We start from the raw sequence: 21,210 nt of genomic DNA, 5'->3' as shown, positions 1-21,210 counted from the left end.
TGCCCTAATACCAGTGGTGTAATGGACAATAAGCTTTTATGTAAATAATCTTGACTTTGTAAAGGAAGGTTATAAAATGGTCATAAAGGCAAGTTAAGGTTAAATGTGATTTCACAGTTATCTTGAATAAGTACCTGAGAGTCTAGCAACAGAATCAGCAGCAAATACAGCTGTAGCTTCATGCCGGGTGTCTACCACACGGATCCCGATCTTTTCACAAGCCACAAGAATAGGTGATATATGTCCACCAACCAATGTGAAGAGGTATTTCACACCATGAGCTTTCAAGACCTCAGCAACTCTCTCACCACCATGTCTGGTGCTCTTAGGTTCCACCTATCCAGAAAAAAAAAATCAATGTGTAAAATCAGAAAAAAATCAAAAAAATCTCACTGTGCAGTAAACTAACTTGCAATATTTAAGATAAAGCACAAATGTAGAGTACAGGGTCTCCCTAACTACCAAGTCCAAAATCAGATTCCCCATCTGCCTGATGAATCACAGGTCAAGGCTCAGAAAAGTACCTGGTCTCCTCTCCAAGTCAAGTCTATTGTCATGTGGTATGAGGAGGCACAGGTACAACAGCATGACGGGTACCTAAATTCAGTCACAGAACACAAAATAAACATAAATCATATGACATTCCCCAGAAGGAGAAGCTAGTGTGTCATCTTTTATCATTGATCAAGGGCACAGTACCCAGTACTCTTCCCACAACTCCAAAGGCATTCCCATCAGATTCCTTTAACTCTTAGGCAGGACCCAGCAACATCTGAGCAAGACAAGGGCATGACCTGCAGCACAAACACAGTTCACTCTGGACTGGGTCTCCACCAGGGCCCACCGTCCTGAGACAGCAGCCTCCACCTGAGGTCTCCACCAGAGTCTCAACATGAACAAAAGAGATTACTGTGGACCTCAGGAAGGCGCAGTGGACCACTCTCCATTGCAAATCAATGGTTCTGCCGTGGAGAGAGTGAAGAGCGAGCACGAAGTTCCTTAGTGTGCGCATAATGGACAATCTAACTTGGACCCACAACACCTCATTAGTCAAGAAAGCTCAGCAGCATCTACACTTTCTGCTTAGATTGAGGGTGCAAGGCTCCCCACTCCCATTCTAACAACTTTCTACAGGAGCAACAACATCAAAAGTGTCCTGCATCGTTGTGAGGCACGGAAGCTGTAGACAGGATAGTAAAATCCGCCGAGAGGATCACCGGGTCTCCCTCCCTCTATCGGGATTTACCTGGAGCTCTGTAGACGAAGGGCCCGTAACACTGTTGAGGATCCCTACCACCCATCACACAATCTCCTTGACCCACTACCATCAGGGTACAGGAACATCAGTACTTGGACTGTCAGACTGGGTAACCGCTTCGTCCCTCAGGCTGTGAGACTAATGTATACTCTGCCACTACCGAGGTCCCGTAATTAGGACTGCGAGCTTTTTACTGGCTACCTGCGCTGCACTTTGAAATATATTTTATTAACTTATTTGTGGGAATATATTGTTTAAGGTGCTACATATGTTTTGTGGGTGCGCCGTGGTCTGGAGGAATGTGGTTCCGTTTCGTTTTATACAAGCAGTCAGATGACATAAAACTTGGAACTTGACAGGAGCCCTCCGATCTCGATTGTCGGAGTCTGGTCTGTTGCCAGTGAGGCCCCGGGCCGTACTGTTCCTCTTACCCGGTACCAGAGCAGATGCATCAGTCCCAGTTTCCAAGCCGCGAACAGTGCTAAACTAATGACGGCGACCGCCAAGCTCCAGCATAGCGCACATCCCGCGGCGCCATTAACCTCCATGATCGATGACAGAGAGTTGGGGGTTAAAATAAGCTCCAAAGTTCCCAGTTCTCTCACTTCCGCCCGCGTCGCCCTCTCGTTCGAGTGACGCTACCCTTCCAGGACGACCGACGACATCAATAACCTATCACGATCTAGATAAGAAGGGCACTGCCGACGGCTTTGTCCCATCAGTGGTAAGGGAAGGCGGGCTTCAAGCGGGCGGTGGAGAGGCAGTTCGGCTTCTGAGCTGCTGGGCTTACTGATTGGGTGTGACAAATCACCTGCTGTGCAGTCACTTTCCGTTGGCTATCTGTCTGCTGTGAGAGGCGGCGCAGTAAGCCTTCTGTGGTTAGTACAGGTTGGTCTGTCGCTTCACAGGCGAGGTTTAGGTTAGAGCGGTAATTTTAGATTTTATAGTTTCTGTGCAATTTCGTGGAGGGTATTTGTTAAAGTTTCAGCGACTGTTGATATTTTAGTCTGAGTCCATGTCTGGGTGTTGTCAACTCCCCGCATAACTGCGGCTCGTTGAGGCGAAGGTGGAGCGCAACAGCTTCGAATCGTGTCAGAAAGATCGGTATTGTCGAAATCACAAGCCTACAAACTAAGGGAAATCCTTCCAACAGCGTTGCGGCCATGGCGAGTTTGTTGAATCAGAGTTACTGTTAGGTTTTGTAACTTCAAAACATTAAACTAATTCAAAAGAAGACACGGGAAACCACTTATAGAACCATTTATTGTACATAAAAACTATTAGTGAAATATTAAATACACAACACTCCTCCCTGCTAAGCTATAAGTTACAACTCAACAGACACTGAATCTCAACTATATACACAGTATATTATATATTACAACTACTATATACAGACATGCACGGCATAGTAAATTTAAAATCCCATTCAGACCTAAAGATTTAATCACTGTGGAGGATTTCTTGCTTTTGTGGGATATCATCTTTCCCGACAAGGGGGATTCTTCTGCTTGACAGGTGAGACTTGTGGCTGTGGAAACAATCTCAGGTTCTGTGGCCCCCTCGGCATTGATTGGAGGAGGTAACTCAGGGTCTGCAGGAGGCGGTAGCCAACTTTCTTCTCTGACAATTGACTTTGCTCTCCTCAACTAGTTGATGTGTAGACTCCAAATGAAGTCAGAAGGAATATCCACGGTTTAGAAGAGTGGTCCAGTTCTGTCGTTAATCTTTCCGAGTACCCAATTTTGATCACCTTTGTAGTCCCTCTCCAGAGCTGCTTATCCAGAAGTGAAATATCAAACCCTCTTGTTTGAGGAGACTTCAATTAGTCTCAGCTGTTTGTCCGAGATTGGGTTTGTGGAGATCCAAGTGTGAACACAAAGGACAACCCAGGAACAGCATATCTGGAGAGTTGCTGGTTGTGAATGTGTGCTGCATTGTGATAGGCAAGGAGGAAACTGGCAAGCTTCTGGTTTAGTGCTAATGCAGTGTGTTCTGCTGACATTGCTCGCAGTGTGTACTTTAAACTCTGGACAAACCTTTCTGCCAAGCCGTTGTAGCTGGGTGGTATGGTGCAGGTGTAATATGTCTTATCCATTCATTTTCAGGAATGACTGAAATTGTCGCCCCGCAAATTGTGGTCCATTGTCACTGTCTAGGTATTCTAGAACATATCAACAGTGTGCAAGACTGTACAGGAGGCTATTGGAGACACTTCTGACCACTTTGTCACCGCACCGGCTACTACCAAAAAGTTTGTGCCTGTGAATGGTCCAGCAAAATCCACATGAATCCTCTGCCCGGGCAATGCAGGCCATTCCCTGGGATGGAGAGGCACTGGTCCTGACATCTTCTGGATGTGTTGGCATCCTGAACAATGCATGGCAAGCTACTTGATCTGCTGATCTATCCCAGACCACCGAACAAAGCTTCAAGCCAATGCTTTCATTTTGACCACGCCTAGATGAGTGGCATGTAGCTCCTCCAACACTTTAGCTCAAGGCTTGGATGATACAATAACTCTCAATCCCCACATAAGGCAACCTCTGACAAGGGCAAGTTCATCCCGGTACTGGTAAAAATGAGGAATTTGGAGTTTTTGTTGTGCCATCCAACCACTTTGGGTGGCCGTGTAGACCTGAGACACTGTGAGGTCTTTTCTAGTTTTCCTTTGGATCATCTCTGCTATAATTGAGAGACTTTCAATTTGCATTAGGGAGAATACATCAAGTGGAATGATCCCTTATAAATTTTTCTGGTACTTCCTTTTCCAAGGGTAAATGGGACAACCCATCACCATTTCCATGATCAGTTTTCTTCTTAAATTCAGTCTTCTAATCGTGTCTTCCAAGAAACAGAGCCCATCTCTGCATTTGGGCTGCTGCTGCTAGTGGAACACCCTTCTGTGGATTGAAAATGGACACTTGTGGTTGATGGTCAGTTACAAGGGTAAACTCTCTCCCATACAAGTACTGGTTGAAACATTTTACACCCCAAGCCAGGCTCAAGGCATCTCTGTCAATCTGTGCTTATTTTTTCTCTGCAGCAGTCAGGGAATATGATGCAAAAGGCTATGGGGCATTCACTTCTATCACGCATAACATGTAACATGACTGCACTTATACCAGAAGGCAAGGCATCATATGCAAGCTTCACTGGATAATGTGAATCATAATGTGTTAGTACGGTGTCTGACGTCACCATTTTTGAAAGTCACTTTGCATTGCTTTTTCATTGCCAATTCATCTCAATCTGTAGTCATGAGTTCAAGGGCTGGAGCACATTAGCCACATTTGGCAGGAACTTGTTATAATAATTGACAGATCCTAAAAATGACTGCAACTGTGACATGTCCGTTGGCTTTGGGGCGTCCACCACTACTTGAATTTTCTCATCACACTTAAGTAAAACTTGTGCATCAGTGGTGTGACCACAGTAAGTGATGCTTGGTTTAAAGAATTCTCACTTCTTGTATCATGCTCTGAGCCCAGAATCTTGAGATTTTGGAGGTGTTCCTTGCCCTCCTTACGGGTAACAATGATGTCATCCAAGTGACACTGAGTACCTGGACAGCTTTGCAGCATCTACTCCATAGCTTTCTGCAAGAGTGTGGGTGCAGATGCTACAAAAAATAAGCCAATTATAGCAATTAAACCCTTTGTGAGTGTTTATGATGAAGAAACACTTTGGACTCTTCGTCCATCTCCAAGCAGGCCTCAGCTAATTCCACTTTGCTGAAGTATTTTCCTCCACAAGGATTTGCAAAGATATCCTCTATCCTGGACAGAGGGTATTGATCTACTTTTACTCCTGGGCTGATGGTGCCCTTAAAATCACCACAGATCCTGACAAACCCATTCTTCTTGGCTACTAGGACCACTGGTGTTGCCCATGAGTTCCACTCAAGTTTGGAAAGAATTCCTTCTGCGTCAATGCTATCTAGCTCACTGGCTTTGTAAAACTTGGTGTGGCATTTTCATTTAACGCTATTTTATCCTTGAGTATGTTTGAGTTTTCCAATGTCATCCTTGAACACTGCTGTGGCATCATCCAGTACCTTTCTTAATTTGATTTCAGATGGTTTCATTGCAGGAGATGTGGCATGCAAATAGGGGATGGATGTCCATTCAAGTTGTAGTTGTCTCAGCCAATCATATCCCCACAGTGCAAGCCTTCCTGTTTTTACCACATACGAGCTCAATGTGACTTACTGGTTGTATTTCACTGTTATGGATGCAACAGTGAAATACAACAGAAGTTATGTTTTTTCCAATATAAGTTCTTATTTGGATATCAGCAGGCTTCAGTTTAGTATCTCTGAAAAGCTGATGAAACTCATTTTGTGGAATGTCTGAAACAGCCAAACCAGTGTCTAATTCCATTTTAATTAATTCACTTCTGGGGTAAACCATTTTGTTTGTCTCTTGTTAGTTTTCACATTATCAATCTCAAGGCTATGCAGTCCTGTGTCACTCTCATCATTATCAGATTTTTCATCAACAGCATGCAGGTAAGTGCTCTTTGTGAAACTGCAAAGTAAATTTTTATCTTTTTCTCTTCCCCGAACAGTCCATTTATTCTTGTCTACTCTACGTGGTCTTTGTATGTTTCCTACTTTGTTGCATTTTGTTACAAACCCATAGGTTTTGTTTGCTGTGGACTGTCACTTTAAGGGAGTGCCTAAGTGAGGCAGGAGTATGATGTCAGCCACAGACTGAAATGGTTTGCTTCAGGCTTTTATACAGATGGAGAGAGAGCGACCTTCAGAAGTAGCAGAAGGAGAGAAAGAGAGAGCGAGCGAAACTGAAAAGCCAGAAGCTTCAGCTTGTCGCAGCTGGGGTCTGGAACTCTCCTATGCCCACAAGGATTATCAATCCAGTGCACATCGAATGTGTGGCTGTCACCTCTTATAATCCATAGGAGAGGATTTTTTGGGATATCCTGCGGAGACCACTTATGTGTTAACCCTTGCCTGGGTATGTTGTGTGGAAATCACTTGAAGACTGTATTCCTGTGACAGGTCACTTTCAATGATAATTTGTCTGTGGATTTGGAATGGCGATGAATGAGATCTATGGCGATTGTGATCTCGTTTCCAGCGTGGAACCTGTGGAGTATCTCGTACTTACCCTTTCTCTTGTTACAACCTGGATTACAAATGTCTCTCTCCTATTATTTCTTTCATGGATAACTGAACTTTCCTACTTTACTATCTCAAGACTTTAAGCCTTGTTTCTCCCCCCCACCCTCAAGCTCAATATAATTTGGGAGTTGTATTTACACACATATATATATATATATATATATATATATATATATATATATATATATATATATATACATATAACCCTGTTAACTTTTCTTATCTTGGTTAAGTTACTATATTATAAGTAGTTACTAATAAAGCTAGTGGTTTTAGCATCAAAACCAGACTCCATGTGTAGTATATTGCTGTTGGTTCGTTTCCTAAAATGTTACAGTTCGTAACAAAATTATGGGCTCATCCGGGATAGGATCAAAATTTGGAGCTTATTGAGCAATTGATTATCGATCTCATTGGCCACTTCTCTTTTGATTGGATATTAATATTGAGGAATTTCTGGAAGAGCCAACCCCTGAGGCATTGGGAAAAGCCAAAAAGGATGAAGTGTTGGCTATTGCTAATGCACTGAATCTTACTGAGATAAAGTGGGCTATGAAGAAGCCAGAGTTTCAGAGGAAAATAGTTGAGTACTATATATCTATGCAGGTGTTTGATGAGAAGGTGTTAAAGAGGTTTCCTGTGAGTAAAGAGGAGATCCAGTTTTGACTAGAACAATTGAAGTTTGATATGTTTAAAGTAGAGGCTGAGGAAAAAGAAAGACAGAGGCAGTTTGATGCCAGAGAAGTAGACAGACAGAGGGAAGAAGCAAGAAGACAGAGGTGGTTTGAATTGGATGAGTTAAGGCTCAAGAAAGAAGTTGATGGCTCTAAGGAACTGGTTGTACCGATTATTGCCAGACAGGAAGTTAAACTGGTCCCTCCATTTGATGAGACTGAGGTTGATAAATACTTCCAGCATTTTGAGAAAGTGGCCAAAAGAAAGCTGGTCTCTCTTGCTACAGAATGTAATTAAGGGTAAGGCTCAACAAGCTTACGCTGCCTTATCAATTGGAGAGGCAGTTGATTATGAGATAGTGAAATGGACTGTATTTAAAGCCTATGAATTGGTTCCGGAAGCCTATAGGCAAAGGTTTAGAAATTTGAGGAAATCTGTGGACCAGACTTATGTGGAATTTGCTTATGAGAAGTTTGTGTATTTTGACTGTTGGTGCACATCTAAAAATGTGAATGATGATTTTAACAGCTTGAAATAGTTGGTTTTAATTGAAGAATTTAAGAGGTGCGTCCCTACTGATATAAAGGCATATTTAGATGAAAAGGATGCTGCTACTTTGCAGGAGTCTGCTAAATTAGCAGATGAGTTTGCTTTAACCCACAAGGTTAAGTTTACCCCAAGTAAGAGCTTCCAAAAGAGTAGCAAGGATAACCAGGGTAAACCAGAAATTAAATCTGGGACTAGTGACAAAAGTAAGGATGAAGGGAAGCAGTTGAAGGAGAAGTACTTTGGTCTTACTTGTTACTATTGTAAGAAAGCTGGTCATGTTATGGCTAATTGTTCTGTCCAGAAGAAGAAGAAGAAGGAAAAGGAGGCAGTTCTAAATGCTTGTATTCAGCATTGTGAAACACCTATAAATTGACAGGAGTCTGCACATTCTGATGAGGCTCAGTTAAGGACTGAGAGGTCTGACCAAGTTAGGAAAGGATTTGATCATTTTATGTCAGATGGGTTTGTGTCAGTGAATGAAGGGTCGACCCCGGTACCAGTGAAAATTCTTTGAGATACTGGAGCTTCTCAGTCACATATTAGACAGTGTTCTAAAGTTTGGTGATGAGACTAATACTGGTGAGGTAAATCTTATTAAAAGCATTGGGGGTGGCATGGTTTCTGTGCCGCTGCACAAGGTAACTTTAGAGTCAGGGTTGGTTTCAGGACCTGTTAAGATAAGACTATGCTCCAGTTTACGGGTGGAAGATGTTACTTTGTTGTTAGGGAATGACCTGGCAGATGGTAAAGTTGTTCCTGCAGTGCAGCTGATGACTAAGCCATCACTGATGACCCACAGATGGACTCTACCATTTACCCCTCCTGCGCAGTAACTCAAAGTGTGGCTAAGAAGTCAGTCAATGCAGATAGTTCTGTGCAGCATGATTCTGCTACCCCTGATAGCCAAAATCGGGATTCAGGTTGTGATGACTTGTCAGGGACTTTTCTGCCTTCATTGTTTCACCAGGATCCAGGTATTAAATCCAGGTATTAAATTGATGAGAAAGATTTGTCTCTGTCTAAGAAGGAGTTTATAGCAGAGCAGAACAGAACAGAACCGAGACCCTGAGACTGAAGCTTTAAAAGAAAGAGCTCTCTCAGATGATGAGATTAAGAAAGTGCCAGTAAGGTATTATATCTAGGATGGAGTGTTAATGAGGAAGTGGAGTCCACTTGCTATACCTGCAGTGAGGAATGGGCGATTGTTCACAAAATTGTAGTTCCTAAAGTTTATAGGAACGAGATTTAAAATTTAGCCCATAGTATGCCCTTAGGTGGCCATCTCAGTGTGAATAAAACTGTAAACAAGGTTATGAAAGAATTTTACTGGCCTAATTTGAGGAAAGATGCTGTGACCTTTTGCAGGACTTGTCATACTTGTAAAGTTGTGGGTAAACCTAATCCAGTCACTCCAGTGGCCCCACTCCAGCCTATTCCTGCATTCGGTGAACCCTTTTCCAAAGTTATTGTGGATTGTGTTGGCCCATTTCCAAAGACTAAAGCTGGCCATCAGTATTTGCTGACTATCATGTGTACTGCATCCAGATTTCTGGAAGCCATACCTCTCAGAAATGTCAAGGCTAAAACTGTGGCAAAAGCCCTCAAAGATGTTTACTTTATTTGGTTCGCCTAAAGAAATCCAGTTTGATCAAGGAAGCAATTTTACATCTGGATTATTCCAGCAGGTAGTTTATGAATCGGGAGCCAAGCAGATTACGTTGTCTGCGTGCCATCCGGAATCACAAGAGGCTTTGGAAAGATTCCATTCTACCCTTAAAACCATGATTAAGACATATTGTATTGAGAATGGAAAAGATTGGGATGAGGGAGTTCATTTGCTTTTATTCACGATAAGAGAATCAGTGCAGGAATCATTAGGTTTTAGTCCGTTTGTACTTGTAATCAGTCACAGAGTTTGGAGACCTTTGACCTTGTTAAAGGAACAGTGAATTAATGAGGACGTACATATCAATTTGCTTGACTAAGTTTTGCAATTCAAGGACTGACTGTACAAAGTTTGTGAGTTAGCAAGACAAAACTTGGTACGATAAACAGGCTCATGTAAGGAATTTCCATGTGGGTGATCAGGTGCTTGTGTTATTACCAATTCAGAAAAACCCACTTGAAGCAAAATACCGTGGACCATTTCAGATAGTGTCTAAAGTAGATGATATAAATGTTATCGTCAAAACACTCGACCAACGTAAGCCAACATAGCTGGTACATATAAATATGTTGAAGCCTTATTTTGAAAAGCAACAAGTAGCAGCTGTGACCAGGGTGGAAAATAACAATGAGTCTGGGCAACCCTGGTAATGAGTTAATTGATTCATCCGAGGTTTATTTTAAGACAAACATTGTCTCTGTGAGATTAACAAACTCGATTGTTTTAGAAAACATTGATTACAAGTTGGCTCACTTACAGCCACAGCAACAAAAACAAATGAAGGAATTAATTTTGAAGCTTAAAAATTTATTTCCTGATGTTCCGAACAGAACCACAGCCATATCACATGATGTGGATGTTGGGGATGCCAAACCGATTAAGCAACACCCCTATCACATGAACATGGAAATATGTAAGTTGGCTGAATAAGAAATTGAGTATATGCTGAAAAATGGTATTATTAGGCCTTCAGATTGGAGTTCATCTCGTGTTATGGTACCTAAACCAGATGATAGTATTAGGTTTTGCACTAACTATAGAAAGGTGAATGCTGTAACAAAAACAGATACTTATCCCATCCCTAGGGTGGATGATTGCATAGATAAAATTGGAAAAGCTAAATTTCTTACAAAGATTGATCTGTTGAAAGGGTATTGGTGTGTTCTATTGACGGATAGAGGTAGAGAAATTTCTGCGTTTGTGACACCTTCTGGGTTGTATATATAACCATATAACAATTACAGCATGGAAACAGGCCATCTCAGCCCTTCTAGTCTGTGCCGAGCACTTACTCTCACCTGGTCCCACCTACCTGTACTCAGCCCATAACCCTCCATTCCTTTCCTGTCCATATACCTATCCAATTTTTTTTTATGACAAAATGGAACCTGCCTCTATCAATTCTACTGGAAGCTCATTCCACACAGCTACCACTCTCTGAGTAAAGAAGTTCCCCCTCGTGTTACCCCTAAACTTTTGTCCCTTAACTCTCAACTCATGTCCTCTTGTTTGAATCTCCCCTACTATCCATGTCAACTCTATCTATCCCCCTCATAATTTTAATTACCTCTATCAAGTCCCCCCTCAACCTTCTATGCTCCAAAGAATAAAGAGCTAACTTGTTCAACCTTTCTCTGTAACTTAGGTGCCGAAACCCAGGTAACATTCTAGTAAAACTCCTCTGTACTCCCTCTATTTTGTTGACATCTTTCCTGTAATTCAGTGACCAGAACTGTACACAATACTTCAAATTTGGCCTCACTAATGCCTTGTACAATTTTAACATTACATCCCAACTCCTATACACAATGCTCTAATTTACAAAGGCCAGCATACCAAAAGATTTCTTCATCACCCTATCCACATGAGATTCCAATGAATCTAATGAATATAATGTTTTGCCGTTTGGGATGAAAAATGCTCTGGGAATGTTACAGAGAATGCTTAATTCTGTAATTGGAGGGTTAAAACACAAAGATGCCTATATTGATGAATTAATCACAGGAAATGACACTTGGGAAGCTCATATCTTTGCAGTAGAAAAGCTGTTTGACAGACTTTCCAAGGCCAACCTTACAGTTAACTTAGCTAAGAGTGAATTTGGCCATGCCACTGTGACCTACCTTGGTTATGTGGTGGGTCAAGGTGAATTAGCTCCTGTTCAGGCAAAAGTTCAGGCAATTTCTGAAGATCCCATTCCAACGGGTAAAAAGGATCTTAGAAGGTTTCTGAGAATGGTCGGATATTATCGCAAGTTCTGTAAGAACTTTGCTGATATTGCTCTTCCTTTGACTAACCTCCTGAAGAAGGGTGAAATGTTTGTTTGGACAGAACTTTGTCAGGAGGCAGTTGATCAATTGAAAGCCATTTTATGTCACCAACCTGTGCTCAGAGCACCTGACTTTGCAAAGCCATTCTCTATCGCCGTGGATGCCAGTGATGAAGCTGCAGGAGCAGTATCATTTCAAAGGGGTAATGATGATGTTGAACATCCTGTCGCTTACTTTTCAAGGAAATTCAATGAGCATCAACGGAATTATTCCACCATAGAGAAAGAGTTATTGTCACTTATTCTAGTTTTGCAGCATTTTGATGTTTATGTTTGCACACTCAGAAACCACTTGTGATTTACACAGATCATAATCCATTAGTGTTTCTGAGTAAGATAAAGAACAAAACTGGAGTTGTTAAACTGGAGTCTGATTTTGCAAGAATATGATCTTATGATAACTTGTATAAAAGGCAAGGACAATACAATTGCTGATTGTCTTTCCAGATGTTAAGCTTACAATGTACTATATTATAAGTAGTTACTAACAAAGATAGTGGTTTTAACATCATAACCAGACTCCATGTGTAGTCTATTGCTGCTGGTTCGTTTACTAAGACGTTACAGTTCATAAAATTTTTCTGCAAGTTTCACCTTTCAATCTGCATTTGTTTGGTGTATGTGAGCCCCTGCCACAACAATTTGCCTAGGCTGGTTTCAGTTTAGATGTTGCAATTTTGTTTGTACTCACTTTCATTCCTGACTGCAACTCAATTGCATCTCTGTCTAAGGTTTCCATTGAAACAGTGATTTTCACTTTTAAATGTAAGTTAGGAGCCGTCTGTGAATGCTTTCTTGTAAGATTCCACAAACTAATGTGAAGAACAGTGGGATGGCTAGAGTGAGGGTAGGACAGGGATCAGGGATAGGAAAGGCAACTTGTGCCTGGAGTTGGAGGAGGTAGAGGAAGTCCTTCAGTATTCATTGATGAGAGGGAACTTGACGTTTGTGAGGACAGCATAGAACGGAGTAATGTGCTAGAAAATGCCAGCATTAAGAAAGAGGATGTTGTGGAATTTTTGAAAAACATTAAAATAGATGTCCCCAATGGGATATACCCCAGGTTACTACGGGAAGCGAGGGAAGAGATTTCCACACCCTTTGAGATGATCTTTGTGAACTCACTGGCTACAGGAGTAGCACTGGATAATTGCAGGAAGACAAATGTTATTCCTTTCTTCAAGAAAGGGAGTAGGGATAACCTTGGAATTATAGACCACTGAGTCTTTTGTGGAGGGCAAATTATTGGAAACAGGATTTACGAGCATTGGAGAACCATAGTCTAATTTGGAATAGTCAGCATAGATTTGTGAGGGGCAGGTTATACCTCACAAGCCTGATTGAATTATTTGAGGATGTGACAAACCACACTGATGAAGGCAGAGCAATGCATGTGGTGTATATGGATTTTAGTAAGGCGTTTGATAAGGTTCCCTGTGGTAGGCTTATTCAGAAAATCAGCAGGATGGAAGTCAGGAAAATTTGGCTGTGTGGATACAGAATTGGCTTGCCCACGGAAGGCAGAGGGTGGTTGTAGATCAGGGGTGGCCAACGTTTTACATTCCATGTGTCAATTTTTTCACGCACAAGTTCAGATGCGCCATACAACTCTTGTACCCCCATTCAATTCTTGTAAAAATATGTTATTATAGACATATTTAGCATTTTACATGATATATTGATTTAATATAAAAAAGATAAATATTACTTACCTTAACGAGACTTTTAACAAATATATTTTGTCTTCTTTTGATTTCTTCCTTTTTCTTAATCACATACTCTTTCCATAACTCAGACCCAAGCACGAGCTTCAGTTTTCCTTCTGTTTCAGTCTGATGTTGTGTTTTATAGTGTCTGTTAAGATCATGTCTTCTATTATGTGAGAAAGTGTTTTCACAAACAATGCACAATGGTTTTCCTGACTGACCCACTATAAATGAGAACTCATTTTTTCACTGTTCATTGAATTCATGCTTACTATCACCTTCTGCTTTTCTTTTGCTCATTTTCTTTTGCTCATTTTCTTATGCACTGTGATGGGTAACTGAATGTAAAAGGAAGGCCTAATTTTCAAAAAAGTATAAAATTGCAAATGTTCACAAAGGACGAACAAAGCACAACTCCATAGCACACGAGTGTCAACTGTAAACTGACTGGCAAAAACCTGTGACACACCGCTGGTGCAGACACCTGGTGCCTCAGGATCAAACAAGTATCAAACATGTATTGAACAGTTATGGAATGACTGCAGAACAAACTGTCTCATTGAACCTTTTTTTTATTGAAAACAGATTAATGTGAAGCAAGATAACACTCGCCAAAAGGTGTGCACCAAATAATAAAATCACTAAAAATAATTGCTAAGTTTTAGATTTATTCTCAGTAAAACTCATTTCTAGCTCTAAGCTACTTGAATTCCTGTTATAGATTTATTTTTCTACAAATCGGTTTTTGGTTAATACTTCTTGAATGAGTAGGCTTACTTTTTTATTATTATCACTGGGGTGCAATGCACCACTTCTGATCATTGAATGCGCCATCCCTGTTGTAGATGGAAAGTATTCTGCCTGGTGGTTGGTGACCTGTGGTGTTATGCAGGGACTTGTTCTAGAACCCCTGCTCTTTGTGATTTTTATAAAAGACTTGTATGAGGAAGCAGAAGTGTAGTTTAGTAAGTTTGCAGATGACAAAGTTTGGTGGAGTTGTGGATAGTGTGAAGGGTTGTCATAGGTTGCATCAGCACATTGACAGGATGCAGAGCTGGGCTAAGTGGCAGATGGAGTTCAACCCAGTAAAGTGTGAAGTGATTCACTCTGGAAGGTCAATTTGAAGGCAATACAGGGCTAATGGCAGAATTCTTAACTATGTGAAGGAATAAAGGAATTTTGGGGTCCAGGTCCATAGACCCCTTAAAATTGCTGCACAAGTTTATAATGGGGTTGTTCTGAAGGAGTAAGGTGTGTTGGCCTTCATTAGTCAAGGAATTGAGTTCAAAAGCCAGGCGGTAACGTTGTAGCTTTGTAAAATCCTGGTTAGACTACTGGTTCAGTTCTGGTCTCCTCATTATTGGAAGGATGTGGAAGCATTAGAAAAGATGCAGAGGGATTTACCAGGATGCTGTCTGGATAAGGGAATGTCTTGAGGAGAAGTTGAGTGAGCTAGGGCTTTTCTATGTGGAACAAAGGAGGATAAGAGGTGACTTAATTGAGATGTACAAGACAAGAAGAGACATGGATCAAGCAAATAGCCAGAGATTTTTTCCCAGGGTGGAAATAGCTAATATGAAGAGGCATAATTTTTCAGGTGATTCAAGTAAAGTATAGTGGGGGTGTAGGAGGTAAGGTTATGTTCAATTATCAGTTCAGTATTGTAGTGAGTGAAGATGCCAATGTTGGTTCAGGAGCCTGATAGTTGAAGGGTAATAAATGTTCCTGAACCTGGTGTTATATGACCTAAGGCTCCTATACCATGGATCCTGGGTGACTTAATCTTCCGAACTAATCTACCTTGAGGAACCTTGTCAAATACTTTAATAACATCTATGTAGACAACACCCATTTACTACTCCCATCAATCTTCTTTATTAATTCCTCAAAAACCTCTATCAGATTTGTCAGGCAGGACCTCCCCTACACAATGCCCTGCTGACTAATGTCTATGCTTTTCCAAATGCAACTGATTCTTGTCACTGAGAATCGTCTCCAAAGTACTACATTTAATGTGACCAGAATTGAATACATTGCTCCAAGTAAGGTTAGAACAGTGATTTTTAAAGTTTTAAGTCCCTTCTTTTATACTATGTGCCTTGAGTGATAAAACTCAAAATTATTTTTGCCTTATTGAGTACTTTCTGAACCTGCACTGCTACTTTCAATGATTTGTGCACACAAAGCCCTTTTTTTTTACCATTCCTGCAACTCTTTTAAAACAGTACTCTATTGTCTGTCTACATTTCTCAACCAGAATGCATCTCCTTGAGTTCCTGCATTAAACTTCATCTGCCATGTATCTGCCAATTCCACCAGCCTAAACACATCCTGCTGCAATCTATCACTCCAAATTCAGGTCATCAATTTTGAATGAGAAAGCAGGGGCACTATTCCTCATACCTGCAATTCCTGCTCCTATGCTTTATGCTTGTATAAAAGTGAATATCTGAAATTGTTGAATTCAGCACTACACCCTGAAGGCTCTAGTGTGCCAAGTCAGAAGATGTGGTACTGTTCTTTAGGCTTATGTTGAGCAGTGTGAAAGGCCAATAGAATGTTGAATTGAAGTGTCAGAGTCTGGTTGCTTGGGGCCACCCTTGGGGACTGAACATTGGTGTTCTGCAAAGGGGTAATTAATGCATTAGATGTTTGGTTTCTCCAATGCAAAGGAGTTTACACTGAATACAATATCCTAAACTGTAGGAAGCAAATGTAAATTGCTGCTGCTCTTGGATGAGATGAAGGAAGAGGGTAAGAAAGGAAGGATTGCATCAAGAGACACCATAAGAAAAGGAATGGGTGTTGATGGGTATTTTTATACGATTGCAAGACCCTGTTGGACATTAAGAATGTAAAGTACTACCCCATCAGTGAATTGCTCATTGGCAGAGAAGCCGAAGGAGCTGAACTTGGTGTGGATCGTGCTGCTGCCTGCATCAGAGAGGTGTCGGAGTAATCGGTGCATGAAAGCGGTGTGCAGTCTAGTCTAACAGCAAGTGATCATCTTAGTCACTTTTCTTCTGATCATAAGATCCTGTTGGTTTTTGCTAATGTGGAATGCTGCAAGTCTGATTCACTGATTTATTGGCAGACTGCTAGGGAGCTGTGTGGCCTCAGACTGTGATGTTGCCTGTTTACAGCTGCCTTGGAGTGAGACATCAGAGTCAGTGCACTCCACCAGAGTGTGACGTGGCATTCAAGGTAGTTGCTCCCTACCTCCCCTCACCCACCCCACCCTGGGTGTTCACTCGGCAGAAAACAAGCCATATTGTGTTCGTCTGCAGACTGCTGCAACATTAATGGACTATATATTTTTTGTGTGACTGTATTTTGCTGTTATCTTATATGTGCTATATATGCCTTGTGCTGTGTATGACCGTTGGTACTATGTTTTGCACCTTGACCCTGGAGGAACATTGTTTCGTGTATCTGCACTCATGTATGTTTGAATGACAATTAAACTTGAAGATGAAATGTGGATCAGAGTGGCAAAGAAAGGTTGGTCCAGATGGAGAAAGAGCAGTGGAAGTTCAGTCTGGACATTACATTTAGCATGGAACTCCAGCTGTTAATGTTACCTTTCCTTGATACCACCAAAAAATAACTGCTGTTTATGGATGTGATATTGTAGCTTGTCATTACAACATTAGGAGAGGTAAAAAGGAAAATACATCGATGTGGTACAATAAATAAAGGACACGATCAATATAGTCATGAGAAAAGATTTTGGCTTGATAGGCTATGATGTAAGATTTGAATCACTTTGGATGGGGTTAAGAAATGGAAAGCAGTGCAAATCAAGAATTTGGAGGGTAATACAGTTATCATGCGGCAACTTAGTCTGCACTTGTCAAATTAGTGGTGACAAGGTGTCTGCACATAGCTTGTATACAATATATTGTATACAAGGTGGTTTTCTAGGTCAAATGTTGAACCATTGTGGATACAGGCTCTATTATGTCTGGTACTGAACAATGAGAAAAGATTATTCAATAATTTTGGTGCAAAGGATCCTTTAGGGAGAGATGTCCATAATGTATGAAAAATTTATGTTGTGTTTGAAAATGGTGCGGTTTAGTCTGAAACTGAGATTTTAAGGGGCTCTTTGAAAGTTTGAAGGGTAAGCTGCACTCCTGATGAATGGATTCAAGATTTCCAATTCCATCTTAAAATATTCCTTCTCTCTTAGCAGTCATATTCCAAGATTTCTCAGCCATCCATGGAGATGTTGCATTTTTATTTTCAAGAAACCCATCTTCTATTTGAAAAATATTCTGTCTGGTAATTTTTTACTAATACAGAGTTTAGAAAAGTCTTTGTGTGATCAGATGTGAGGGAAGCAAATGGTGAGGCCTGTTCAATGCAATGGGTGGTAGGATGGAGATACATCTCTACCAAAGAAGGTGTAAGGCACTCCTTCCCTCCACTAGCCTGCAGGTCAACCTCAGGCAAGGAGTAGTACCTGCTTTGCCCTGATCAGGTTTCCATGAAACTATGGGAGCAGGTGGTGCAAATCACAAGACCTATTTGTGAGACCACTGACTCCAGGCAGACAATCACTGAAGACTATTGATAATGCCTGGGGTGGGGGGGGGGGGTCACCTGTCTTGTAAAGACACTGCCCAGAAAAAGGCAATGGTAAACCACTTCTGTAGAAAAATTTGCCAAGAACAATCATGGTCATGGAAAGATAGTGATCAGCCATGTAATATATATCGATGATGTTGTTCATTGCAGTTGGCAGAATATAACTAGGGCTGGAGATGTTGGCCTGGCTTGATATCCTTCCAATAATTTTGGAAGGGGTATATAAAAATGAGAAATCTGAGTCCCATAAAGAAAAGAAATAGAGTTTATAATAGGGAATGTGGAAATAGGGAAATTCAACAACTTTTTATCCACCTATAAACTGTTATGCTGTATGTATTTTATTTAACAGTTCTGTAAGAGCAGTCTGTTCTGCTTTCAGCCTGTGTGGGTTATTGTTGAAGATAAGGGATAATGAGGAATGTGTGCCATCCAATTAGGACGGTGGAACTGGGGAAGGTTTTTTGGTAAGGGACACCAAGGTTGGTCTTGGGTTTTTTTGTTTGCCGTGAGAGGGAGAGAGAAGATGCTGGAGAGAACCGGTCATATGACACAGACTGGTGGGGAGACCCATTTGTTCAAGATGGATTGCAAGCGACGTTCTGAAGGTGGTGTGTGCTTCGATGCAGACCGAGGGCCCTGTGCATGGGTGACAGAGAAGTTCAAGATGAACTCTAACTTGTGCACATTCAGCTGTTTAATTAGAATGGGCCTTTTGTTTTTCTTTATTTTCTTTACTAACCCTTTAGTTAAGTAAAATTCATAAATATAATTCCTTTAGTTGTATGCAGTGTGCTGTCTGTTATTTCATGGCACTGAGTTGTAACAGGGTAGCAAAGTAAAGAACATCCACACAAATCAGGGTTTGGGTGGGAGAGCCATCTCAATCTCACGGGTTTGGTGGGACCGGTGTGTATATTCCCGCCAAGGAAACCAGGTGGTTTCTCATCTTTATAGAAGATGTAAAGAACCTGGTGGAAATACTGGAGAACCAAAAGTCTTGTGTGTATAACAACCTGAATGAAAATAATGTTAGTTAAAATGTTTGCTGGAGAAGCTAGTGAGATTGAAAGCCATAAATCATGAAGACCTGGTCCCACAATATTGAAAGATGAAGCAACACACACAAAATACTGGAGGAACTCAGCAGGTCAGGCAATAGACAACCCCAGCAGCTTCACAGGTAAAGTGTTGCCTCACTTGGAAGGACTGTTTGGGCCTCTGAATGGAGGTGAGGGAGGAGGTGAATGAGCAGGTGTGCACTTTGGCCACTTGCAGGGATAACTGTCAGGAGGGAGATTAGTGGGGAGGGATGAATGGACAAGGGAACCACAGAGCGAGCATTTCCTGCGAAAAGTGGAGTGGGGGTGGGATAAAGATGGTAGAAATTGCAGAGTATAATGTGTTGGATGCAGAGGCTGATGGGGTGGTAGGTAAGGACAAGAGGAACCCTGTTACAACGGTGAAAAGATGGGGTGAGTGTGGATGTATGGGAAATGGAGGAGATGTGGGTGAGGGCAGCATCAATAGATGGAGAGAAATACCTTTCTCTAAAGAAGGGGGCATCTCTGATGTTCATAGAATGAAGGCAAAGAAACTGAGAAAAGGAGTAGCATCTTTACAGGAGATAAGGTGGGAAGAGGTATAGTTGAGATAACTATGGGAATTGGTAGGTTTATAAAAGATGTCGACTGACAGTTTATCTCTAGAATTGGAGACAGAAAGATCAAGAAAGAGGAGGGAGGTGTCAGAAATGAACCGTGAATTTAAGGGCAGGGTGGAAGTTAGAAATAAAATTGATAAAATTGACAAGCTAAAAGATTAAGCTATTACTGTTTGAAATACCATTTGTTAGCCTTTCCTAATTCTGTAGATTCTGGAATGGGGTTCCTGAAATTAGAACCATTCTGGACAAAGTAACTGCTGCTGTCCTTACCCCACTATGTCAAAAGAAAATGAGAAAGAGAGAAAAGAGGAATCTACTGACCTGTTAGTGTGATATCAGTGATGGAAAAATATATTGGAATCTATAACAGATTTAATAACAGAATACTTGGAAAATAACAAGGTCCTATTAGAGTAATTATTGATATATGAAAGTAAAATTGTATTTGACTAATCTATTGGAATTTTTTGAAGATATATCTAGTACAATAGGTAAGTGGAATCATTAAATTTGGTTTTCTAAAGTCTACGGAAGAGTTTGGGCAACAGCTTGGTGCACCTGGAATTGGAGACAATATGCCGATATGCATTGAGAAGCGATAAATGGGGAAAGCAAAGAGTGGGTATAAGCAAGTTTTACTGGGATTGGCAGTATCACAGTTTAAAATGTTTAACAACAATTTAGGTGAGGGGAGACCAGAATCAGAATCATGTTTATTACTACTGTTGTATAATGTAAAATTTGTTGTTTTCTGGCAGCTGTACAGTGCAAAACATAGATATTACCATAAATTACAAAACAAAATAAATAGTGCAAAGACGAATAATGAGGTAGTGTTAATGGACCATTCAGAAATCTAATGCAGAGTGGAGGAAGCTCTAAACATTGAGTGTTGGTCTTCAGCCTCCTGTACCAGCTCCCACAAAGAAGGTTATTTCCTAAATTGTAAGGGTCTTTAATGATGGATGCTTCCTTCTTGAAGCACTGTCTTCTTGATGTCATATTTCCAAGCCTGCTGATGAGACAAAATTAGTTCAGATTGTGAGTAGGTGCAAAATATGCAGTGGCTTCAAGGGAATGTAGACAAGCTCAGAGGGCAACAATGTGCAATATAATACAAAAAGTGTAATGTCATCCATTTCAATGCACAAAACTGATTTTTAACGGTGATAGACTTAACATTGTTACCCATAGGGATTTGCATATACTTGTATATAAGTCTTTAATAGCTAGGAAGCCAAATAGTATTGTAACACTTGCCCAACAGGCTGGTATATGTCTAGGGGAAAAGGAGATCCAGCCACACACCAACCCCACCTCCCGTACACACAGGTGCTGTGAGAATCCAGTTTAGGCCTCGCGCCCGCCCACAGTATCAAACCCACAACAAATACCGTTATGAAATACACTTTAAAGAGTTTACTAAAATTAACAGAGTATTAGGCAATACAATATATATGCAAGGGAAAAAAACAAAAAGGCGCCAACTTATCAAAGTTCAGTCAGTTTAGTGCACATCGTTGGAGCTCAACCATCAACCATCCGACCCCTTGTCGCTTGCCTCCGACCTCCACGTCTTCGCACCTAGGACCATGCCCGGTGGTTTTCTGAGCAGTGCAGCGCACGTC

The 21,210-nt window shown here is 41.1% G+C and overlaps 1 protein-coding gene across 1 annotated transcript in view; it reads right to left on the bottom strand.

The window, feature by feature from the left end:
• The window catches only part of ilvbl (ilvB (bacterial acetolactate synthase)-like), a 76,836-nt gene extending 74,924 nt beyond the window's left edge, over positions 1-1,912 (bottom strand). Inside the window, exons 1-2 of the mRNA XM_059957227.1 lie at positions 1,690-1,912; positions 135-336 (exon numbers count right to left, since the gene is read on the bottom strand). Coding sequence (XP_059813210.1) covers positions 135-336; positions 1,690-1,806 — 319 coding nt within the window. The 5' untranslated portion in view covers positions 1,807-1,912. The remainder of the gene's footprint in view (positions 1-134; positions 337-1,689) is intronic.
• Between the last annotated feature and the right edge of the window lie 19,298 nt (positions 1,913-21,210).

Source organism: Hypanus sabinus, chromosome X2, assembly GCF_030144855.1.
Source record: "Hypanus sabinus isolate sHypSab1 chromosome X2, sHypSab1.hap1, whole genome shotgun sequence".
Taxonomy (NCBI): domain Eukaryota; kingdom Metazoa; phylum Chordata; class Chondrichthyes; order Myliobatiformes; family Dasyatidae; genus Hypanus; species Hypanus sabinus.
Note: the sequence above shows the minus strand (reverse complement) of the source record. Positions and strands in the feature narration are given on the sequence as shown.